Below are 27,172 nucleotides of genomic sequence, written 5' to 3' on the forward strand. Positions count from 1 at the left end.
TCTTCACCTCCGGCTCCATCGCTGAGTAGTCAGCGTCCTGCGGTCTATTACCGGCCAGGTCGAGGGATTTTAAGTGGTTCATTTCCTTGGTTCAGGGACTGGGAATTTCTGATGTAGCCAACATTCCTACACTTCATACATCATACTCAACACTCACCCTTACACTATAGCATGCCCACCCTCGTCGGAGGGTCTGCACCATGCTAGCAATAAACACATCAAATTATTATTATTATTATTATTATTATTATTATTATTATTATTATTATTATTATTATTATTATGCCGGGCTGAGTAGCTCGGACGCTCTCTGGCCTTCTGAGCCCAACTTGGCAGGTTCGATCCTGGCTCAGTGCGGTGGTATTTGAAGCTGCTCAAATACGTCAGCCTCGTGTCGGTAGATTTATTGACACGTAAAATAACTTCTGCGGGACTAAATGACGGCACCTCGGCCTCTCCGAAAACCGTATGTAGTTAGTGGGACGTAAAAATCCAATGACATTATTATTATTATTATTATTATTATTATTATTATTATTATTATTATTATTATTATTATTATTATTATTATTATTATTATTATTATTTACTTCTGACCAAATTGTTATATATCACCAGTGGTAGAAGCACCATGGTTAAAGGCTACTGCGATAGTCTATTCATTCTCGAATTACCACCCACGTAACGTCCTTGTGTCGAAATATATTTGGTTAATCAGAATAGTGGAAACAATATGGGGAGCTAGCAACTCGTTGTTATTGTTTTATGAGTTCATGGCCATAACAGTCGCCTTTGAATGACGTAATGTTACCGTGCAAGGATCAAAGCTGTGTTTCTGTGTTATGAGTTCGCGATAAGCAGGAATGTGATTGCGACTGCTCAACAACCTGCGGCCCGTATAAAGGTGGCAGTTTCGTCCGAGGAGCTTAATCGAGTTTGTACCATGAAGAGTCTACTGTTATGTTGCAGCCTGTTGGCCTGTCTGGCACACACTCTAGGGTATCCTATTTCGTGGTGGACGGACGGTTCGCCCTATGCCAGTCATGACCGTCTTACAAGAAGGGTACCTACATACGGAGACAGAGACTGTTATCCTTTCGTCACTGTTGAAGATGAATTTGACCCATATCTCTCTCAGAGTCTGACAGTGGATCGTCCAGCACGGGAGACTGATGCATACCAGAGGATGTTAGCGGATGATGTGGTACTCTACGCCTCTATGGTGCCAAACAGAATGTACCAATGGGGTATTCAGGAGGCCCCTGCAGGCCCCGGCCAATACTTCTATGCGCCTGCTGAACGGTTCGCTTACGCCTCTCAAGATGACTTTCCGCAGGAGCGTGTCCTGCTGATGGAGCCCAAGTACTACGAGTCTATGATGCCATCTACCTTCTCCTCTTCAGTTGTAAACGAACAACGAGGAAACAAGGCGGACATGAGAGAGGCACCTCAAGATAAGATGGAGGAGAAAGAGACCCCCCAGAAGAAAGAAGAGCAATTCCCTCGAAAGCAGAAACAGTTCAAGAGGCAGCCCATGGACGACCCCACGGAACATGCTGACCAATGATGTTAGGTGAGTACCAGCGTGTTTGCTTCTACAGCATATAGAACACAAGAAGTTAGGAAAAAAATATATTTCAAAATTTATTTTGAATTTTGACTACCCCTTGACTGGTTAATATCTCAAAGTGGGAGTATTTTTAATTCGTCTGTGATATTTTATTTTGATGAAAAACATACAGTCCGCCTCTGTGATGTAGTGGTTAGCCTGATTAGCTGCCACACCCGGAGGCCCGGGTTAGATTCCCGCCTCTGCCACGAAATTTGAAAAGTGGTACGAGGGCTAGAACGGGGTCCACTTAGCCTCGGGAGGTCAACTGAGTAGAGGTGGGTTCGCTTCCCGCCTCAGCCATCCTCGAATTGGTTTTCCGTGGTTTCCCACTTCTCCTCCAGGCAAATGCCGGGATGGTACATAACTTAAGGCCACGTCCGCTTCCTTCCCTCTTCCTTGTCCATCCCTTCCTATCTCCCCACCCCCCACCAGGCCTCTGTTCAGTATAGCAGGTGAGGCCGCCTGGGCGAGGTACTGGTCATCCTCCCCAGTTGTACCCCCGACCCAGAGTCTGAAGCTCCACGACACTGCCCTTGAGGCGGTAGAGGTGGGATCCCTCGCTGTGTCCGAGGGAAAAACCGACCCTGGAGAGTAAACAGATAAAGAAGAAGAAGAAGAAAAGCGTACAACAGAGAACATACCTCTAATATTACAATATACCTTACAAATTTAAAATATAACAGTACGTATAATAAATAATTGTGTTATTGATGATGATCATGATAATGAGATTGGGTTAATGATAGTGAGAAATGAAGAAATGAACATAATGACGGCAAGGATTGTAACAACGTCGCGTAGTAATCAGTACTAAATTAACTACTATATAATCGATCTAATGTGAAACATTTTAGTGCCTAAATCATGAGCCTGAGCTGATGGAGAAAATTTTGCTCGTTGCAGCAGAAATCTAGCTTCATATTTTTCAAGGCCATTCTGTTATACTTATTGTATATTCTGTGAAGTGTTTAGTTTTCACATTTTCACAGTAGAACGTAAATGAAACTCGTGTTTTTGCCTGTGGAACATTTCATTGTAATAATGAAAGAAAATACGAATGATCAAGTATGCCATTTACAACTTTGTACATAAATATCATATCGCATCAAATTCTGCGTGATTTAAGAGATTTGAAATTGGCATCTACTGTATGGGAAGGCACTCGTAGCTTATATTAAGAAAAAATCACTATAACTTCTCATCTATAGAAATTTTAAGAAACGTTTCTGGACTTTTCCTATTATTTCGATCACTTTATTGTTACATGAGCTGATGTACCCGTGCTTCGCTACGGAATTCTACATTGTATACAGAATTCTAGGCTAGGTAGTGTACACGTTGTAAGATTGTATAAAACTGCATAGCTCTTAACGTTATACTCTAGAAACGTGACGGGGAAGTCATCAAACGTATTTTCTTATGTGAAGACTGGGTTAGGGAATTTTCTCTATAAAGGTAGGCCCTCTTGCCTACTATCAGTCACAATAAAATTGGGGAGTTTTCATTATAATGGCAGACATTCACTCTCCACCTGCCTTTTTACATCCTCAGAAAGACTGTCTTAGTGGTTTTCCCAACTGAAATCAACATAGGTCATATGTCGCCAGTAGGAATGTCGCGATTAAAAGGAATGCTATCATATGAAATAACTTACACGTTCAAATGAAAACCCACACATTTTCTCACTTTTAACGAACAGCAGTCTACTATGCTTCCGATCTAACAGTCCAAAGTTCCAGAGCTGGAATGACCAGGCCGGAGACAAGCTGTGAGCCGTGAATACACTTTAATTTTGGGGGAGGGGGGCGGGTGGGCGAATAGCGTAGATTCCCAGGGCAAAATCTATGCCCGTTGGCAAAATCTATGCCCGTTTGCACCTCTGTTTAATAGGAGTACCCGACGAGTCGGAAAATCTCAATTCACTACACTGGCGGGGAAAAATCTATCTGACTTGGAGTCAAATTTTTCCTCCAAGCCAGAGGAGAAAACCCCCTCTTCGCTGCTAATTTGGAATAAAATGAATGTACAGTTTAATAAAAGGGAAGACGAGAAAGCTTTTCTTACGAAACGACTATTTTCACGGTTAAATTTTGAGTTATTATTGAATTGTGATGCTATAATTTGGAATAGGCCGAAATTGTAATTCTAGAGTAGGTCATAAGTGAGCCCCTGCCATTATTCCGTTAACTGTGCATACTGATCATTCCAATCAGCACGTCAGAGTAGGGATCAAATAGCTGCAACACTATGATAAACCAGCGTGTTACGTACCAGCAGTATCAGAAAATGTATGAACCAGAGGAATGGCATGCTAAAGAAGAAAGTTATCTAAAGTTATCTAACTCCACATCTATTTCCCGCCAATATTCAGGCAGGCAGTTATACTCGGTACACAGCAATAATCCCATCTATCTGAGATGAGTAGCAGCATAAGAGACAAAGAATATCACAACAAACAATGGTCAATGTGATGATATTGTTGATCAATTTTATGAGGTTTCGATATTGTAGGCCTTCACATTTAGTTTTCTTCCGACTCTGAAATACCACTCATATCATAGTCAGTACGGTAAAACTGAATAAAATATAAACGATAGGAAATTGTATTCTCTATAACATTTGTTATGTAGTAATTTTCGATAGGCCCAGTAACATAGGTATTTAAAAATTAAATTTTAGGGGCCTTTCCCTAGACTACTATTTCATCCAAGGTGAATGAAATTGTTTATTGCTTGGACTGCAGTTTCTTATTCCCCGACTCTATATACCGATTTTCATTCAATTCTGTTAATCCATTCTCTCATGGTTCGGTGTTGATACGGACTTAGCAACAAAAATACAAATTCATGAATATCTCTGTTATCATAGCCGGTACGATAAAAATGTATAAGACATAAATGATAAGAAATAGAATTATATATAACTTTAGCTATGTAGTATTTATTGATAGGATCATTAATAACATAAATATTTGAGAATTAAATTTTAGGTCTTCCCCTAAACTACCATTTCACTCAGCGTGAATAGAATGATTTATAGCCTAGATTGTATTGGATCATTCCCAGACTTTACATACCTATTTTCAATAAATTTTCCTCCGCCGTTTTCTCGTGTTGCGCCTGCAGACAGAGAGACAGACAGACAGACAGACAGACAGACAGACAGACAGACAGACAGACAGACAGACAGACAGACAGACAGACAGACAGACAGACAGACAGACAGACAGACAGACAGTAAAAAGTGCATTTCCTTGTTACTGTGGACATGACTGATACAGAAATAACATTCTTTTTAAATTCCGAGCAATGTACAGACAAAACTTTTTTTTTTTTGCTTTACGTCGCACCGACACAGATAGGTCTTATGGCGACGATGGGATAGGAACAGCCCAGGAAGTGGAAGGAAGCGGCCGTGGCCTTAATTAAGGCACAGCCCCGGCATTTGCCTGGTGTGAAAATGGGAAACCACGGAAAACCACCTTCAGGGCTGCCAACAGTGGGGCTCGAACCCACTATCTCCCGATTACTGGATACTAGCCGCACTTCAGCGACTGCAGCTTTCGAGCTCGGTGACAAAACTCTTATTGTATATATTGTATATAGATGTGTTCCATATAACAGTAAAGCGTAATAACGTATTGTAGAGTGCAATCATTGTTGTTATGTACGGCTCCATGGCTAAATGGTTAGCGTGCTGGCCTTTGGCCACAGGGGTTCTGGGTTCGATTCCCAGCAGGATCGGGAATTTTAACCATAATTGGTTAATTTCGCTGGCACGGGGGTTGGGTGTATGTGTCGTCTTCATCATCATTTCATCCTCATCACGACGAGCAGGTCGCCTACGGGCGTCAAATCAAAAGACCTGCATCTGGCGAACCGAACTTGTCCTCGGACACTCCCGGCACTAAAAACCATACGCCATTTCATTTTTCATTGTTGTTATTTCACTAAATGATTTTTTTCTATTTGTTTTACATCGCACCGACACAGATATGTCTTACGTCGACGATGGGATAGGAAAGGCCTAGGAATTGGAAGGAAGCGGCCGTGGCCTTAATTAATGTACAGCCCCGGCATTTGCCTGGTGTGAAAATGGGAAACCACGGAAAACCATCTTCAGGGCTGCCGACAGAGGGGCTCGAACCCACTATCTCCAGATTACTGGATACTGGCCGCTAAATGATTTTACATTACACATGACGAATCCTAGCATTTCATAAGCGCTGTTAGCTGTTCTTTCAATATGACTTCGGAATGTTAACTTGGCATCGAATAATACACCAATATCATTGTACTCCACGACTTTCTTGAAGTTCTCCCCGTACCGGCACTTTGGCTCTTGGGAAAGAGAGGGTTAAACAATACACATGCTCCATGTGCTAACGCAGTGACTTAAACAACCATTTCACGTAAGATTTAAAAAAAGGAAAATTCTCAGTGTTTTTGAAACGCAGGGATTTGAAATTTTATAATTTCCTTTGCACTGCTGTCATACGTGTGCTGAAATTATACTTTTATTTGAGAAATACCCGAAAAACTGAAAAATTGAAATATTACAAATCTAGAAAAACAGAAATAAATGCCTTTCTCTTTTTGTTTGTTTGTTGTGTCATTAGTCCGCCTCTGTGGTGTAGTGGTTAGCGTGATTAGCTGCCATCCTTGGAGGCCCGGGTTCGATTCCCGGCTCTGCCACGAAATTTGAAAAGTGGTACGAGGGCTGGAACGGGGTCCACTTAGCCTTGGGAGGTCAACTGAGTAGAGGTGGGTTCGATTCCCACCTCAGCCATCCTGGAAGTGGTTTTCTGTGGTTTCCCACTTCTCCTCCAGGCGAATGGCGGGATGGTACCTAACTTAAGGCCACGGCCGCTTCCTTCCCTCTTCCTTGCCTATCCCTTCCAATCTTCCCATCCCTCCACAAGGCCCCTGTTCAGCATAGCAGGTGAGGCCGCCTGGGCGAGGTACTGCTCATTCTCCCCAGTTGTATCCCCCGACCAAGAGTCTCACGCTCCAGGACACTGCCCTTGAGGCGGTAGAGGTGGGATCCCTCGCTGAGGGAAAAGCCGAACCTGGAGGGTAAACAGATGATGATGATGATGATGATGATGATGATGATGTTGTGTCAGTTATTTCAGTTTCAAGTCAAGTAAGTAATAATGTTATTGGCTTTACGTTCCACTAACGACTACTTTTACGGTTTTCGGAGACGCCGAGGTGCCGAAATGCAGTCCCACAGGAGTTCTTTTACATGCCATTAAATCTACATACACGAGGCTGACGTATTTGAGCACCTTCAAATACCACCGGACTGAGCCAGGATCGAATCTGCCAAGTTGGGGTCAGAATGCCAGCGCCTCAACCGTCTGAGCCACTCAGAGGACGTCAGTATAGAGGAGAGAAATTTTACACACCCACATGAATAGACCGCCAGCCACCAATACGTCTATGCTTCCACAACGAAGTGCCAGTAGATACTAAAAGTAAATTATTGCTTTTTTGTCTAGGTCTAGAAAATGTAGAATGGATTCAGTTTCTGATAAACATGTAGATCCAATGATAAATTCATTCGTTAGTTAAAACTTACACTGTTTAATTAATTTAATCCTAACTCCCATGCAAATGGACAATTAGTGATGAATTCTCTACTTCAGCGTCGTTTTTTATGTGACCACATCTAGTAAAAAGAACTCATAATAAGCTGACAGAAAAATGGGAGAACTATACAAAGATCGACATTTTAAAAAATGTGTGGTATATGTAGATTAAGGGGAGTTTTGGTAAATTTCCTTAGAATGAAATTATAAAATGTAGTAGCAGTATTTCAATATTTTTTGTCTTTCATTAAATAGAGAATCATGAATTTGTCTTAAAAGCTTCCAGAGTTATTTGTTTTTAGAATCAGTAAAATATGGAAAAACATCCCTTTAAAACGGTTGTATGGTAGTAATATGACGAGTAATCAATTACATTTTATAATCCTCTAAAACGAAACAAGATAAATATACAAAGCTGTACATTTTTAGAAAGAGCAGAAAAACGAATATTTTTGTGATACATATTAACATTTTCAAACCTTTGACCAATTTCACAATATGTAGCTTAGTGTCTGCACTTGGCAACTCACGCGACTTGCCGTATTGTCTAGCTGATCACTCTGTAAGGGAGTCCCAGAGGGCCGTACTATTGGAACTTTATGTTTTCATATATATATGTCCGACTCGTTAGGTGAATGGTCAGCGTACTGACCTTCGGATCAGAGGATCCCGGGTGCGATTCCCGGCCGGGTCGGGGATTTTAACGTTCATTGGTTAATTCCAATGGCCCGGGGGCAGGGTGTTTGTGCTGTCTCCAACATCTCTGCAACTCACACATAACACTATCCTCCACCACATTGACATGCATATACTATATAATATGAGCAAAGAAATGGAATGACAGATAAGGTATTTTGCAGATGATGTTACTCTGTTTAGAGTAATAAGTAAGTTACAGAATTGTGAGCGAATGCAAAAAGACCTGGACAATGTTGTGAGATGCACAGCAGGCAGTGGTATGATGGTAACGTCAGGTTGTGAGTTTCACCCAGGGGAAGAGGCCTCTCAGTTTTGATTACTGTGTTGATGGGTGAATGGGGATCACTGTAAGTACCGAGGAGTACTTGGATCTTCATTGGGGAAATCAAATAAAGGAGGTTGTAAATAAAGCTTACAGATCTCTTCAAATGGTTTTGTGTGTACGTAGGGGTTGTAGCGTTTTTTCTTTTAAAAAATGCTTTTCGCCGCACCGATACAGATAGGTCTTATGGCGACGATGAGATAGAAATGGGCTAAGAGTGGGCAGGAAGCGGCCGTAGCCGTAATTAAGGTACAGCCACAAAATTTGTCTGATATGAAAATGGGAATCCATGGAAAACCATCTTCAGGGCTGCTGACAGTGGGGTTCGAACCCACTGTCTCCAGAATGCAAGCACACAGCTGCGCGCTCCTAACCGCACGGTCAACTCGCTCGGTGTATTGTAATAAGTATGTAAAGGAGAGGGTGTATAAGTCTCTGGTAAGACCCCAGTTAGAGTATAGTTCCAATGTATGGGACCCGCAGCAGGATTCTTAATACGCGAACTGGAAAAGGATCCAAAGGAAGGCAGCACGATTTGTTCTGGATGATTCCTAACTTAAGAGTAGCGTTACGAAAATGTTGTAAACTTTGGACTGGGAAGACTTGGGAGTAAAGAAACGAGCTGCTCGACTAAGCGGTATGCTCCGAGCTATCAGTGGAGAGATCGTGTGGAGTGACATACGTACACGAATAAGCATGAGTGGAGCTTTCATAAAGTAGGAACACCATGATGTGAAGATAAAGTTGCAATTCAAGAGGACAGATTGGAGGAAATATTCTTTTATAGGGAGGAATAATGTAGCCTCCGTGGCTCAGACGGCAGCGCGTCGGCCTCTCACCGCTAGATACCGTTGTTTAAATCCCGGTCACTCCATGCGAAATTCGTGCTGGACAAAGAGGAGGCGGTACAGGTTATTCTACGGGTACTCCTGTTTTCCTTGTCATCTTACATTCCAGCAACACTCTCCATTATCATTGCATAGCATCTACCAGTCATTAATAAATCACTTTGGGTGTGACGACCCCATTGTACTAATAGCCTGTACATGGTTCATTCATTACATCCTTGACCCGGTCAATGACTGGAAAACAGGTCGTTGGTTTTCATTTCAGGGAGGAATAATGTATCAAGGAAATGTTCGATGAATTTCCTTCTATGAAATTATTTAAGAAAGGACTAGGTAAATAGTTGATTAGGAATCTGCCACCTGGGTGACAGCCCTTAATGAATATCAATGATGATTGATTGATTGATTGATTGATTGATTGATTGATTGATTGATTGATTGATTGATTGATTGATTGATTGATTGATTGATTGATTGATTGATTGATTGATTGATTGATTGATTGAAGTTGCTTGGAGTGTTGTGGTGGTGACAGGCCATTGCGCAGGATTAGCTGTTAGGATTTTTTCCTTTCTATTTTATGTTTACCGGGCGAGTTGGCTGTGCGGTCAGGGGCACGCGGCTGTGAGCTTGTATCCGGGAGATAGTGGGTTCGAATACCACTGTTGGCAGCCCTGAAGATAGTTTTCCTTGGTTTCCCATTTTCACACCAGGCAAATGCTGGGGCTGCACCTTAATTAAGGCCACGGCCGCTTCCTTCCAACTCCTAGGCCTTTCCTATCCCGTCGTCGCTATAACACCTGTCTATGTCGGTGCGACGTAACGCAACTAGCAAAAAAAAAAAAATGTTTACAGGGCAGTCAGGAATAAACCCAGCATGAAATATAATTTTCTTCCAAGTTTTTCCGTTCTCGGAATTTAAACATTGCTATAGCATGGGCTACTTCCGTAAAGGTTTACGTACACATCAGCGGGTAAATCGAGACTAGGCTGCGAAATCAATGTTACTTGCTGCTCTGTCTCTCCCCTTCGGGTACGATTCTTCTCCCAAATTCCCGATCGTCCTCTAATATAGTCATTAGATTATTATTATTATTATTATTATTATTATTATTATTATTATTATTATTATCATTATTATTATTATTATTATTATTATTATTATTATTATTATTATTATTATTATTTCGGGGAGTAGTACGGATAAGAACGCCAAGTTGATCGCCAAACTTCACTAGAATGTGGTAGATTAGGAAGTTATCCGTAACAAGACCCCAAATCGACATTTGCCTGAAGTAGATCGGGGGAAGTCTAACAGAGAATGGGCATCCAATGGGCATTTATAACAGTGGTGGAATACATCTCTCCTAGTGCACTGTCACTGAATGTGCTTTACAGGCAGACATTTATAACAGTGGTGGAATACATCTCCCCCAGTGCACTGTCACTGTGCCTCACGTGCAGAAATATATAGCATCTCTCCTAGTGCACTGTCACTGAATGTGCTTCACAGACAGACATTTATAACAGTGGTGGAATACATCTCTCCTAGTGCACTGTCACTGAATACGCTTCACAGGCAGATATTTATAACAGTGGTGGAATACATCTCTCCTAGTGCACTGTCACTGAATACGCTTCACAGGCAGACATTTCATTTCATAGCAGTGGTGGAATACATCTCTCCTAGCGCACTGTCACTGAATACACTTCACAGGCAGACATTTATAACAGTGGTGGAATATATCTCTCCTAGTGCACTCTCACTGAATGTGCTTCACAGGCAGACATTTATAACAGTGGTGGAATACATCTCTCCTAGTGCACTCTCACTGAATGTGCTTCACAGGCAGACATTTATAACAGTGGTGGAATACATCTCTCCTAGTGCACTCTCACTGAATGTGCTTCACAGGCAGACATTTATAACAGTGGTGGAATACATCTCTCCTAGCGCACTGTCACTGAATGTGCTTCACAGGCAGACATTTATATCAGTGGTGGAATACATCTCTCCTAGTGCACTCTCACTGAATGTGCTTTACAGGCTCGTCTTCAGGACGTATTCCGCATGTGTAGTGTGTAAGGAGCAATTCTAAGTACATTACTGCACTTCAGCCGTACACACCACTTCACTGCGACTTCAGGACGTATTCCGTATGCGTAATATGTTAGAAGCAATTCTGTACTGTCAGTCAATTCAAGTTATAAGCGGTCCCTTTATTGTTCGCCAGGCTTTAGGTTAGTAAGGAGGCTTCCGCAGTGGTAAATAGTTGTAAGTTTGTAGCTTGTTTTTGAAGTCAGGAGCTTTCCTCAGTTTGGTTAGATATTCTGGAGAACTGTCTTGACCAATTACAAATTTTCTCCTGTAAAAACGTAGAAAATATTGCACACGTTGTATGTTAATCGGTTTCGTTACTAAGTCTTATGTTTCATATGTACATGGCTGTGAAAGGTTATTGTTCGCAGTGGTATTTGTAGCAAAATATAAAATTATTTAACATGAGCTTGATAGCTAATAATTGCTCTGTTCGAGTTAATTCCATTGTTACAACTTACTGGTTAGTTAGCATAACTTTTACGATGTTGAAGATGGAACAGGTCAATACTGGCTGCCAGATGGGAGGAACGTTTCAGTCACCTGTAAAATACTTTAAAACCAATAAAAGTGGGCAGAAATGTAAAACTAAGTCGAAGCAAATGGTTTTGAACATATACAGTAGCTTACCGGATGAGAATCCGGAGTGGACAGTGAAAGAAGAGGTTAATAGTACCGCGCACAAGACTGGCGTTTATACGCACTGTATTTACACTACTAGCGCCGAATTTAAACTGCACGGCAAAACTAAGTTTCCAATGAAAAGTCGACCGGCGTACAAAGGGAAGATAGTTCGTTGTCACAATACTCTGATTTTATTCTAAGTGGTATTCATACGAAAGTCCATAGGTTCTTTCTCAGGAACGAACTTCCGACTGTCCGGAAAATGACAGTGAATCGTCGAGTGGTAGTTTCATTAGAATATAATAAATAGATGGATATTAGCGACGTCACTCGTGAGTTATACTGTGTTCAATACAAGGGAATTTGTGTGTTTTCTTGTTGTAATATATCCTGTATGTACCGAGCAGTTGGCCGTGCGGTGAGGGTCGCATAGCTGTGAGCTTGCATTCGGGAGATAGTGGGCTCGAATCCCACCTTTGGCCTGAAGATGGTTTTCTGTGATTTCCCATTTTACACAGGTAAATGCTGAGGCTGTACCTTAATTAATTCCATGGCCGCTACCTTCCCAGTCCTAGAACTTTCCCCTCCTTTCGTCGCCAAAACCGTTTGATGTGTTAGTGCGACATTAAACCAAGAAAAGTAACTCCTGTACGCTGTCCTGTGGTTGTTTATACATGTCGTAAATGTTTCTAACGGTACGTCGCTGAAAATGTAGGTTTAGTTTTACGAAAGTGCCTGAATTACGTAAAGAAGCAATCAAAGCTATAGTCTGTGACTCAACTAAGCTGCATGCCATGTTTTAGGAGAGAAAACGTCTGTTCATTTATCGGCTAGTCAGTATGTAACAGCTCAATGTGAACTATTGCGAATATATCCCTTAATATTTTTCGCACGGTTAAATATGAATAATAAATGTTATGAAGTTAAGTTTTTCACAAATATTGTTACAGTAGAACCTTATAAACCGGACCAATTAGAGCTCTAGGTTTCCCGAATTAGCGAAATTCCGGATTAAACAAAATAATTTATGAAATGAGCCACGGTGCGTATTTAAACACTCTGTTCAGTAAACAGAACGAGTACAGTACACTATTTTAAGTTTAAGAAATAAAAATATTATTTAGTATACAAGACATAATGCAATACAGTATTAGGCCCTACAGAATACTGAATAACTAGTGCAGTACAGAATTAGAACATGGTAATCAAGGTACACCTTCATTGACCACACTTGACACGTTTACTGGTTTCTTCCTTTGACATTAATTTCTTTAATAATCAACTCATGCAGATGCCTCTAATATTCGTAACATGCAGATATGTTTTCATCGTTATTTTCACGTATTTATTGACAATGTTTACATGGTCTTTAATTTCACTAAGTTTTGACTTAGGGTTGATAATATCACCTGCTTCATCCTGGTCATATTCATCCGTCTCAGAGCTTTCTGCAGCGATCACACTTTCAACGATCTCCTCCTCTGCGTCGTTTACAACATTGGGCTCGTAACTCAGCTTTATAACGTAATTGGATGTATATATTTATTATTATAAAACGGCTGTCCGGATTAAGCGAAGTCCGGACTAACGGGGTCCAGATTAATGAGGTTCTACTGTATTTACAGATTTTCTTGATGTCTTGACAAACACACTGACACGATGGAGACATAATGTGCTTCTGCTTGTTTTCAGGCTGCGGCAACAGGTCTCGGATATCTAATCACCAGGAAGAACGCGAATTCAGTTCACCCCTCAAGCAGCAAGTGTTGTTCCTGAAACTGTTGCCAGTGGTAGAGAATAATCTCCACGTGTTCTTACTTTGCGTTTTTCGGCAACCATGTTAACATCCTCATCATGATCTCCAGACTTGGACTAGGACAGAGAGTTAATGTTTCTGCCTTCAAACTTGTGTGCTTTCCAGTCAACAGTATTTCAAAAAATGATTAACGTTTCCATCCTGAATATGGTGCCACAAATATTTGGTATTTTCAGACATCCATGCCGGTGTATCGCAGTGACGTCAAGGATTATCGTAAGGAAGATTCAGTTCTTCGGTGCTCTGAAAAAAAAAATATAAATTTAAGTATTAGAAGATACTTTACAGAACCTGACATTTTCCTCCAGCTACGTCACATGATTTTTGTCCTTATATACTCTCCGTTCTAACAGAATCTGAAGTGAAAATCTGTGCAATATATGTCAATATGTCTTGTATATCCATTCAATCTTGAACATTCTCCTTTACTACTAGGTGAATTACTATGATGTCACATGGTTTCATAGTAAATTATAAATGCACTAAAAATTTTAAAATATAATTAGGCCATTGGGGAAAACTGGATTGGAAAGTCTTAATGGGCCGTATTCTTTATGGTGTTGGGAGTTGTGAAGCGTACCGCTCTCCGGGGGAGACGCTCAGAAGAACGCACGCACGGATGTGAAGTACCGGCTCGAGTAACTCCAACAGTTGAGACGTCAGCCATCCGGCAGCCCAGATTACCTCAGTGTAATGAGTACCAAGTCCCACTCCTCCAGGGGCCTTCATGGAGAAATATCCTCAAAACTATTCTCGCGCCTAAAGTGTGTCCTACTAAAAGTAGGAATGGTACAAATGATTCAGAATTTTGGCTGACTCACGGAAAGGGGAAGTGTGAGTGTTATCAGATTGTATTCATTCTAATTGTTATCGACAAGGAGGTCATTGAACCGGAGAAGTCCTTTCAAGATATTCTTTTAAATACTTGGCTGCTAGTAATAGTCTTCTATAGAGAGGACCAAAATCATCACCATAATCATCACTAGTGCTGTAACAGCGCAATAAGTAGATTATCATAAGTTGGTGTTCGCTTCATAGTTTAAAAAGCATGTGCAAGGGCATTCCCCAGACCTCATTAATCCACATTTACCTCCGTTACTAAAAATCCCTGAAAATATTTGTTTGTTAAAATGCTTATGTATCACCTAATTGCCTAATAAAGCTATTTTAATCAATGTGGTGTAATTTTACTAGGATGCTGAAGTCGTTACTCCTCCACACCCCATTTTCCTCATATCCTAATAATGTATTATTTTAAATCAGTATGAATGGTTCGTGGTGTGGGTTACTGTAGTTACGCCCTAGTTTGTGAGCCATGGACAACGGCTGAGTGGCCCAGTAAGTGGCCCTAGTAAGTCGGGATACCAGTTGCTGTGGAATAGCAGTGGGCATCTCAGACATATTCTGAGTCATGGCCCTCCTTGTGCTCAGGCGAGGACTATACTAACCCGTTAGAGGAGGGATTCTCACTGGGACTGTTTGCAGGTAGGGTAGTATCCTGCTTCACAGAATTTTTACCGAGCACACTCAGAACGTTTTAAGCAAGCCTTGAACTGTGAGAGTAACAGAGTCCCACTTCCATCTAATAGGCTAGGGACTCCTTGGAAGCAACTTGGTGAAAGAAATGGAATCCGATGGAGAACTATAAATATGAAATGAAATGTCGTATGGCTTTTAGTGCCGGGATATCCCAGGAAGGGTTCGGCTCGCCAGGTGCAGGTCTTTCTATTTGACACCCGTAGGTGACCTGCGCGTCGTGATGAGGATGAAATGATGATGAAGACAACACATACACCCAGCCCCCGTGCCATTGAAATTAACCAATTAAGGTTAAAATCCCCGACCCGGCCGGGAATCGAACCCGGGACCCTCTGAACCGAAGGCCAGTACGCTGACCGTTCAGCCAACGAGTCGGACACTATAAATATTAAAGGGGCTTATGGAAGAAAGCAGAAACTGACTGAGTCAGCAAAGAGGATGCGTCTGGATGTGATAGGAGTTAATGATGTTCTGGTAAGGGGAGATAACGAGGAAGATACAGGGGATTATAAAGTCTTAACAGGGAAGGGCAGAGTGTGGGGTAGTACTATTAATCAAGAACACTAATGGTTGCAATTTAGTTCCTCTTAGGCACGTAAATGAGCGAATGATGTGTAAAGATTTGACAGTTGAAGGATTAAGGATTAAGGTGACAGGTTTTATGAAGCACTGAGTGATTTTGTACTCAGGGCATAGATAGGACAGTGATAATGAGTGATTTCAATGTGTTAGTTGGAAGTAGGCTACAGTAGAACTGAAGGAGTTTTGTAATACTCAGGTAATCGAATCGAATGCAGCAGTTTCGAGAGACACTGTTACACAAAGCATGGCCTTCATCTAAATAATTCAGGTAAATGAAAATAATTGCAAATATTGTGCTTGATTTCATTAATCATAAGATATGTACTGAAAAAAAAAGGCAACTCCATTGAGTTACAATACCGACCAGGAAAACTAGTAGAAAGAGCCAGATGTACTTCAAGCTGGCTCAGTCAACTAGAAAACCAAACTCAGGAAAGTAAGTATTCTCAAGTTACCCAATTGCTACAGTCAAGTTTTAGGGAGGAATGGGGTCTGAGATTGCTCTTGGTAAACTGTCAGAGTGTAGTAAATAAACAATTAAAATTCGGTACATTGATGGAATCTTATGGGACTGATGTGGTGATACGAGTGGAATCGTGGTTTAGAGAAGGGGTGGGTGATAGAGAAATATTTCCATAAGGGGGTGAACGCTTTTTACAGATATTGAGAAAGCAAATCTATTTAGTAGGGAATTCAGAGATTCAGTAGAAGATTGTCAGAGGTTGGAAACCCAAACAGAAGATAGAGCGGGAGGGACACATAAGGAAACTAGAAGCTTCTCATTCACAAATGAAGATATTTTCAGAGAAATCCAACTACCTCAGCAAGGAAAAGCAGCAGGGAGTGATCAAATTACTGGGGAAATATTGAAGACAATGGGGTGGTACATAGTACCTTATTTAAAATTTCTCTTTGACTATGTCATAAATAATAGTGTAATACCAAAGGAATGGAACGAATCTATAATAATACCAATTTATAAAGAAAAGGGTGATAAAAGGAAACCTGAGAACTACAGACCAATCAGCCTGACCAGTGTAGTTTGTAAAATACTGGAGAGTTTAATAGCAAACTACATCAGAGGGGTATGTGATGATAAAAATTGGTTCATGCGGAGCCAGTATGAATTTAGAAAGAAATTTTCTTGTGAGGCACAACTAGTGGGATTTCAGCAGGACTTATCAGATCGCTTGGATTCAGGAAGCCAGTTAGATTGCATAGCCATAGATCTTTCCAAAGCCTTTGATAGGGTGGAACATGGAATATTATTTTTAAAAAAACTGGAGGGAATAGGATTGGACATAACGGTTATGTGATGAATAAGATCATTTCTAAATTCAAGGGTTCAGAAATTCAAAGTAGGAAATAATGTATCACAGGAAGAGAAAGTTTGGAAGGGAATTGCACGGGGTAGTATAATCGGTCCGTTACTTTTCTTAATATACGCAAACGATTTAGGGAACAATATAACATCAAAAATAAGTTTGAATGCAGATCACATAATTGTTTACAGGTAAATAAATAACATTGAGGATTGTTAAGAATTACAAAGGGACCTTGACAGTATCAAACAATTGGTTGAAGAGAATAATATGAAAGTTAATTGAAGCAAATCAACTGTTACAACATTTACAAACAGGAGCTTTAAAACTGAATTTAAATATACTTTGGATGAGGTAATTATCTCAAAAGATGGCAAGTGCAAATACTTAGGGGTGAGATTTGAAAGTAATCTGGACTGGAAGGGTCATGTTAATGACATTGCTGGAAAAGCATACAGATCGTTACACATCAAAATGAGGCTATTTAAAGGGTGCAGCAAAGAATTAAAAGAGAAACGTTCCTTAAGTATGGTTCGTCCATTATTTGGGGTCCTCACTAGGAATACCTAATAAAAGAAATAGATGGCGTGCAGAGGAAAGCAGCAAAATGTGTAACAGGGGCTTTCAGGAGAAAAAGTAGTGTATCAGAAATGTCAGAGAAACTTAGGTGGGAAACATTAAGTAAGAGAAGGGAGAAAACTAGATTTATAGGATTATATAGAGCCTATACAGGAGAAGAAGCATGGGTAGATATCCGTGAGAGGCTTCAGTTGGAAAATAATTACTGTATATCGGCAGGGCTGACCGCAAGTTTAAAATTAGAAGGGATTTTAGCAGAAATGATTGGGGTAAATTTACATTCATGGGAAGGGCGTGAAGGAGTGGAGCAGTTTACGAGGGATAGTGTTTGATCCTTTTCCAAAATCTGTACAGATATTCGAGAAGAGAATAAACAGGAACAGAGAAAAGGAATGAAATGTTAGAGGGCATTCGACCAGTGCAGATTATTGTAAACTAGCGAATGTACCCGTGCTTCGCTACGGTATTCTACATTGTATTCGAATATCGAAGTAAATAGTGTACATGCAGTAAACAAGATTGTTTTAAAATTGCATGTCTCTTAGCGTTATCCGAGAAAGAGCATGGGGAGGTCCCCGTACGTTGTTTCAGATGTAAAGTGTTTGTTACGGATTTGTGATATAACGGCAGGCTCACTTGCCTACTGGCATTCACAATCGAGTTGGGAAGTTTACATTATAATTGCAGGCCCCATTGCCTACTACACGGACAGAATCGATTTGGGGAGTTTTAGTTAAAATGGCAGCCCCCTTTTCCTACTTCCAGACAGATTACAGTTGAGGGGTTTCTATTATAATGGCAGGAAATTACAATACTATCACTCGAAATTGAGTTGTGCAGTTATCATTATAATGCCAGGCCCATTTTCCTACTGGCAGCCAGCTTACTGCCAGTCACACCAAGTAGGTGAGTTTCCATCAAAATAGCAGGCCACTATGCCTAATGCCAGTCACATTTTAGATGAGGACATTACTTTATAATGGTGGGCACCCTTGCCTACTGCCAATCACAATCGGGTAGGGGAGTTTTAAACAAAACTGCATGCTCACTTGCCTTCTGCAAGTCAAATCGAGAAGGGAACTATTCATTACAATTGTAGGCCTTCCTTACTAATGACAGTTACACAGGAGTTGGAGAAGGAACCCTTTCCTACTGCCAGTCAAAGTCGGTGTGGGGAGTACTGATTACAATAGCAGACCCACCCTTTCTCGATCGCAAAAAGTCGACATCAGTGAATACATACAGATCGACATACGAAAGTATATGCGTGTTTGCAATATTGAAGGCCTTCATTTACAGATTAACTGCTACTAAACGTACGTCATATCGACAAAGGATTATACCATAAGACACGCCGGATTTAGTGGCCTAAATGGCTGTTCCTATGATATGTCATCTATTCTTGGGTCAGATTGAGTTAGAAACGTGGAACAGGGTAAAGGTTTTGTAAGATTATCTCACATTACATTACTTTTCGGATAATTATGTGACAGCTACATACACAGCATTTGGCTCCCATATGGCTACTCGGTGGGCCAATTTTCTTGAAGAGTTTGATGATTCTGTATTTCATATAAGTAATCGAAAGTATGAATTATGCATGTGAAAATTCCAAATTGACTTAACATCGATTGATAGAGAAAAATCAAACGTAAAAGGGATACAGATACGGCAAAAAGTCATAAGACCAAGGTTGTAAATCATTCCAAATTGAACGGAGATTGTGCAATCCGTTATGTGATAGGAATTTCCGAAGGTCTGCACCATCATTAAAATTGCCTGCATATTTCGATATTCTTCGGGGATAAAAAGTGAAAAATTTAATGATCTAGGATGTTTTCCGTTCGTTACAGGCTAAAAAGTATAATTTTGTCAAATTTCAATTATCTTCTTTTTCTTCTGGCAGATTATGCCGCAATCTGGATTTTGGGCGAGGAGGGTAAAAATTAGGACTTTCAGGAAACTAAACCAAAAATTATGGAGACGGTCATTATTACCCCTTAAACGGAAAGCTGTACGAAAATTTCGCCAAAATAGTCAGTGTAGTGGCACACAGTCGTTACGATTTGATTTATATAAATAAGGAATCTGCTCCATGTAAAACACCTTTGTGGCTATGTCCGCTGGACTTAACCTGCAAAACTGACCATTCATGGTATCTCCCTTATTAATCCTCCTGACGAAAAAATGCACATGAAGAAAAGGTTTAGAGGTGGAATTCCATCACGTTTGGTCGATTTCCAGTCAGGTTGGTCTTGTTCTGTATATATTGTGGAAGAGTAAAATCACCATTTCGGTTCCCTATAAACCGCCAGTCCATTCCGGAACATGAAATGATATTTACGTTTAAAACTTACCTTTGGACAGGTGGATGCTAAATATAAATTTTGGTTCGAATGTCTTCAGTAGTTTTCAAGTTGTAAGGAATACGCTTTACACGCACCCGCTCGTGAGTTAAGTCCGATGAGACTTGTACAGAAAAACGGTCCGTTAATGATATCTCCCTTATTAATCCTCGTATCGAAATGATGCACATGAGAAAAAAGGTTTAGAAATTAATTTCTACCAAGGCAGGTAGATTTAAAATAACGTTGGTTGTGTATATTTCGTGGAAGTGCAAAATCCTGCTTCTGTTTCGTATAAACCCCGAGTCAGTTCGGGGATTTAGAAACAATATTTGCCCTAAAACCTGTCAACGACAGGCGTATTCTAAATATGTGTCTTGGTGGAAATACATCCAGTAGTTTCTAGCACTCGCGTACATACGGCGTAATTAAGGAAGAAAATAATACAGTTAAGAAAGTTGAAACTAATAGAAAATGAATTATAACTGAGGACAGCCGGATAACGACAAATATGTAAATGGAAAGTGAATGTATTGGAAAATCAAATGCCCCTCAATAAATTATGCTAGTGTGAGTTATGGATATAATAAAGCGGTAACAGAGGAGAAATTTAGGTCCAGTGATTCCTAGGTAAACAAATAAGAAGAAGATGACTAATGGTGTTATTACTTAATCTATTCGAGGGCGGTTATAACAACCAACGATATTCCGCCAATATCCCGCAGGTAGGCCGATTGACGCCTCTCTTGTCTTCTACCCAAGGAACAACCACGAATTTAAAAGCATGATGAGAAAAATGGCAATACGTTACTTCCCTGCTGGCATGCAGTCAGAAACTTTGCCATGGTAACCTGTAGGTTCGTTGTCGGTCTGTCTGTCACTCAATGCAGAGCATGATACCAGCGGAAAATTGTAAATTTCTCCGTCATGTGAAGAGTAAGGTAACTTATGAACATAACGAACGTTGTTTATAATGAAGAGACGTTTCCCGTACGGTAAACGAAGTTTACAGAAAATCAATTGTATAAGAGAAAATGGAGGAAAACCATTCTGGTTTTCCTATAAACCCCCCGTCTTTTCAAAGGTTTTAAAATGATATGCATATCGAAACCTTCCCCGGGATGAGTATACTCTAAATATGAAGTTTGGTTGAGATCTATCTAGCCGTTTCGACGTGATGGTGGAAAAACCATTCTGGTTTTCCTATAAACCCCCCGTATATTCAAAGATTTTAAAATGATATGCATATCAGAACCTTCCCCGGGATGAGTATACTCTAAATATGAAGTTTGGTTGAGATCTATCCAGCCGTTTCGACGTGATTGTGGAAAAACCATTCTGATTTTCCTATAAACCCCACGTCTATTCAAAGATTTTAAAATGATATGCATATCGAACCTTCCCCGGGATGAGTATACTCTAAATATGAAGTTTGGTTGAGATCTATCCAGCCGTTTCGACGTGATGGTGGAAAAACCATTCTGGTTTTCCTATAAACCCCCCGTATATTCAAATATTTTAAAATTATATGCATATCGAAACGTTCCCCGGGATGAGTATACTCTAAATATGAAGTTTGGTTGAGATCTATCCAGCCGTTTCGACGTGATGGTGGAAAAACCATTCTGGTTTTCCTATAAACCCCCCGTCTATTCAAAGATTGTAAAATGATATGCATATCGAAACCTTCCCCGGGATGAGTATACTCTAAATATGAAGTTTGGTTGAAATCTATCCAGCCGTTTCGACGTGATGTTGGAACAGACAAACAGACAAACAGACAAACAGACAAACAGACAAACAGACACGAAACGTAAAAACCACCGATTCGGTCTTGAGTTAACCTAAAACGGATAAATATCTGAAAAATTGGCAAAACAAAAGAAATTACAGACAGCGGACCCCCTACAATTTTATTTATATAGATATTTTCTTTTTGTGAATAAATTAATTCCATCCCCTCGTCTATGGAGATTGGACAGCCGAAGTACGGGACTGCCTGTAGGGGTGAAGTACAATGGGGACTTCGAGGGCCCTGTAACCGCTACGGTAGCTGTGAAGGCCCTTCAGCAGCTCTGAAAAACGGTGGCAATAGGGACTCTGGCTAAGACGCAGCAGGTCAAAAATGGGCAAATAAATAAATAAATAAATAAATAAATAAATAAATAAATAAATAAATAAATAAATAAATAAATAAATAAATAAATAAATAAATAAATAAATAAATCTATATAAATAAAATTGTAGGGGTCCGCTGTCTGTAATTTCTTTTGTTTTGCCAATTTTTCAGATATTTATCCGTTTTAGGTCAACTCAAGACCGAATCGGTGGTTTTTACGTTTCGTGTCTGTTTGTTTGTCTGTTTGTCTGTTTGTCTGTTCCGCCATCACGTCGAAACGGCTGGATAGATCTCAACCAAACTTCATATTTAGAGTAAACTCATCCCGGGGATGGTTTCGATATGCATATCATTTTAAAATCTTTCAATACTCGGGGGGTTTATAGGAAAACCAGAATGGTTTTTCCACCATCACGTTGAAACGGCTGGATAGATCTTAACTAAACTTCTTATCTAGAGTATACTCATCTCGGGGAAGGTTTCGATATGCATATTATTTTTAAATCTTTGAATAGACCGGGGGTTTATAGGAAAACCAGAATGGTTTTTCCACCATCACTTCGAAACGGCTGGATAGATCTCAACCAAACTTCATATTTAGAGTATACTCATCCCCGGGAAGGCTTCCATATGCATATCATTTTAAAATCTTTGAATAGACGGGGGGTTTATAGGAAAACCTGAATGGTTTTTCCACCATCACTTCGAAACGGCTGGATAGATCTCAACCAAACTTCATATTTAGAGTATACTCATCTCGGGGAAGGTTTCTATATGCATATTATTTTAAAATCTTTGAATAGACGGGTGGTTTATAGGAAAACCAGAATGGTTTTCCTCCATTTTCTCTTATACTATTGATTTTCTGTAAACTTCGTTTACCGTACGTGAAACGTCTCTTCATTATAAACAACTTTCGTTATGTGCATAATTTACCTTACTCTTCACATGACGGAGAAATTTACAATTTTCCGCTGGTATCATGCTCTGCATTGAGTGACCGACAGACCGACAACGAACCTACAGGTTACCATGGCAACGTCTCTGACTGCATGCCAGCAGGGAAGTAACGTATTGCCATTTTCCTCATCATGCTTTTAAATTCGTGGTTGTTCCTTGCGTAAAAGGCAAGAGAGGCGTCAATCGGCCTATCTGCGGGATATTGGCGGAATATCGTTGGATATTATAACCGCCCTCGAATAGATTAAGTAATAACACCATTAGTCATCTTCTTATTATTTGTTTACCTAAGAATCACTGACCTAAATTTCTCCTCTGTTACCGCTTTATTATATCCATTACTCACACTAGCATAATTTATTGAGGGGCATTTGATTTTCCAATACATTCACTTGGCATTTACATATTTGTCGTTATCCGGCTGTCCTCAGTTATAATCCATTTTCTATTACTTTCAACTTTCTTAACTGTATTATTTCTTCCTTAATTACGCCGTATGTACGCGAGTGCTACAAACTACTGGACGTATTTCCACCAAGACTCATATTTAGAATACACCTGTCCTTGATAGGTTTTAGGGCAAATATTGTTTCTAAATCCCTGAATTGACTGGGGGTTTATACGAAACCGAAACAGTGATTTTGCACTTTCACAAAATATGCACAACCAAACTTAATGGAAATCTACCTACCTTGGTAGACAATAATTTCTAAACCTTTTTTCTCATGTGCATCATTTCGATACGAGGATTAATAAGGGAGATATCATTAACGGACCGTTTTTCTGTACAAGTCCCATCGGACTTAACTCCCGAGCGGGTGCGTGTAAAGCGTACTCCTTATAATTTGAAAACTACTGAAGACATTCGAACCAAAATTTATATTTAGCATCCACCTGTCCAAAGGTAGGTTTTAAACGTAAATAACATTTCATGTTCCGGAATGGACTGGCGGTTTATAGGGAACCGAAATGGTGATTTTACTCTTCCACAACATATACAGAACAAGACCAACCTGACTGGAAATCGACCAAACGTGATGGAATTCCACCTCTAAACCTTTTTTTCATGTGCATTCTTTCGTCAGGACGATTACTAAGGGAGATACCATGAATGGTCACTTTTGCAGGTTAAGTCCAGCGGACATAGCCCAAAAGGTGTTTTACATGGAGCAGATTCCTTATCTATATAAATCAAATCGTAACGACTGTGTGCCTCTACACTGACTATTTTTGCGAAATTTTCGTACAGCTTTCCGTTTAAGGGGTAATAATGACCATCTCCATAATTTTTGGTTTAGTTTCCTGAAAGTACTAATTTTTACCCTCCTCGCCCAAAATCCAAATTGCGCCATAATCTGCCAGAAGAAAAAGAAGATAATTGAAATTTGACAAAATTATACGTTTTAGCCTGTAACGAACGGAAAACATCCAAGATCATTAAATTTTTCACTTTTTATCCCCGAAGAATATCGAAATATGCAGGCAATTTTAATGATGGTGCAGACCTTCGGAAATTCCTATCACATAACGGATTGCACAATCTCCGTTCAATTTGGAATGATCTATAACCGTGGTCTTATGACTTTTTGCCGTATCTGTATCCCTTTTACGTTTGATTTTTCTCTTTAATCGATGTTAAGTCAATTTGGAATTTTCACATGCATAATTCATACTTTCAATTACTTATATGAAATACAGAATCATTAAACTCTTCACGAAAATTGGCCCACCCAGTAGCCATATGTGAGCCAAATGCTATGTATGTATCCGAAAAGTAATGTAATGTGAGATAATCTTACAAAACCTTTACCCTGTTCCACGTTTCTAACTCAATCTGACCCAAGAATAGATGACATATCATAGGAACAGCCATTTAGGCCACTAAATCCGGCGTGTCTTATGGTATAATCCTTTGTCGTTATGACGTACGTTTAGTAGCAGTTAATCTGTAAATGAAGGTCTTCAATATTGTAAACACGCATATACTTTCGTATGTCGATCTATATATATTCACTGATGTCGATTTTTAGCGATCGAGAAAGGGTGGGTCTGCTATTGTAATCAGTACTCCCCACACCGACTTTGACTGGCAGTAGGAAAGGGTTCCTTCTCCATCTCCTGTGTAACTGTCATTAGTAAGGAAAGCCAACAATTGTAATGAATAGTTCCCTTCTCGATTTGACTTGCAGAAGGCAAGTGAGCATGCAGTTTTGTTTAAAACTCCCCTACCCGATTGTGTTTGGCAGTAGGCAAGGGTGCCCGCCATTATAAAGAAATGTCCTCATCTAAAATGTGACTGGCATTAGGCATAGTGGCCTGCTATTTTGATGGAAACTCACCAACTTGGTGTGACTGGCAGTAAGCTGGCTGCCAGTAGGAAAATGGGCCTGGCATTATAATGATAACTGCACAACTCAATTTCGAGTGATAGTAGGGTAATTGCCTGCCATTATAATAGAAACACCTCAACTGTAATCTGTCTGGAAGTAGGAAAGGGGGGCTGCCATTTTAACGAAAACTCCCCAAATCGATTCTGTCCGCGTAGCAGGCAATGGGGCCTGCAATTATAATGTAAACTTCCCAACTCGATTGTGAATGCCAGTAGGCAAGTGAGCCTGCCGTTATATCACAAATCCGTAGCAAACACTTTACATTGGAAACAACGTACGGGGACCTCCCCATGCTCTTTCTCGGATAACGCTAAGAGACATGCAATTTTAAAACAATCTTATTTACTGCATGTACACTATTTACTTCGCTATTCGAATACAATGTAGAATACCGTAGCGAAGCACGGGTACATTCGCTAGTAAATAAATAAATAAATAAATAAATAAATAAATAAATAAATAAATAAATAAATAAATAAATAAATGCAATGTAAATTTTAATTTTATAGCACTAGTATATCGTAGTATTATTTGAGGCAATTCCACATTTACAGTGTTTAATACAAAAACTGTTAGTGTAAAATATATAAAACTGTATTCTAGGAAAATTTCTTCTTCTCTTGTTAATTTAAAATTCAGTGCTTGATAATAATACATTTTAGTGTACCTTTCGCCACCGAGGTGAACACCTCATTTGCAAATAAAGTGATTTTGATTTTAATTTGATTTTGATGAATGGTAAATGTTGGGAAGATATGGACGCTAATGGGAATGGGAAGCGTTTGCTGAACTTCTGTGCTAGTTACGAATACATTCTTCAGCGCTACACATGGGCACCAGATCCATAATAGACTATATTATTCTTCCTCTCCTTCTTTTGAATAACCCATTTCGAGTGTATGATAAATCAACTTTGGATATTTTTCATTGTATTCGATTTCCTGTGCTTCCAAATTTCCTTCATCCTCCGAGAGTGTCGTTCTTTCTCTTCTTGAGTCCATTTTCTTCTAGTTGTCGTTTTTTATCTCTTCTGAAATCCTGCCTTTTTAGTTACTTCTCTAAAAAGTTTTCTGTTTTCTATTGTGTCTATTTTAATTTCAGCGTTCTTCATATCTTTTTCAATTTCAAAAAACCATGTGGGTTTGGATTTGTAACTGTTCAGTAAATTGAAGATCTGTTTAGTTAGTCTGTTGCTTTCCATTCTATAAATGTGTCCAAAAGACTGTTGTCTTCTCTTCCTCATTACAGCAGTTCCTTTTCAACTTTCAAATACAGCTCTCAGTTTGGCCTTAACCTGTATTATGTAATCTTTTTTGAGCTCCTAGTATTTTTCTCAAAATTCTTCTTTCAACTTATTCTAGTTTTTCGAGATATCCAGTTCTAGTTAGTTTCAGTGTCTCTACTGCATATAGAGTTTCGGGTTTGACCACTGTTTGGTAATGTCTTTATTTCGTGTTCCAGGATAAGGATTTTTTGTTATATACATTTTTTTTGTCGCATGAAACATCGTTTCCGTTTTGCATACTCTGCTTTCTATGGCTGTCTTTTCCTTTGTGTTGTTCGTTATCCATTCTACTAGGTATTTAAAGCAGTTTGTTTTACATATTGTGTTGTTATGAGTTGTGATATGTTGGGGGTCGTCACTAATGTTTGTCATGAACTTCGTTTTTTCGAATGAAATTCGTAATCCTACTTTTTATGCTGGTTTTTGTAAATCTCCGATT

At 39.7% G+C, this 27,172-nt stretch overlaps 1 protein-coding gene across 1 annotated transcript; it reads left to right on the forward strand.

Moving 5' to 3' along the window:
* Positions 1-918: 918 nt before the first annotated feature.
* Positions 919-14,787, forward strand: LOC136864732 (uncharacterized). Its single transcript, XM_067142076.2, has 2 exons — positions 919-1,573; positions 13,489-14,787. Exon 1 carries the CDS (start codon positions 944-946, stop codon positions 1,565-1,567), a length of 624 nt encoding a protein of 207 aa, XP_066998177.2. The 5' UTR covers positions 919-943; the 3' UTR covers positions 1,568-1,573; positions 13,489-14,787.
* Positions 14,788-27,172: the final 12,385 nt, after the last annotated feature.

The sequence above is a fragment of the Anabrus simplex genome, chromosome 2 (assembly GCF_040414725.1).
Source record: "Anabrus simplex isolate iqAnaSimp1 chromosome 2, ASM4041472v1, whole genome shotgun sequence".
Lineage (NCBI taxonomy): Eukaryota > Metazoa > Arthropoda > Insecta > Orthoptera > Tettigoniidae > Anabrus > Anabrus simplex.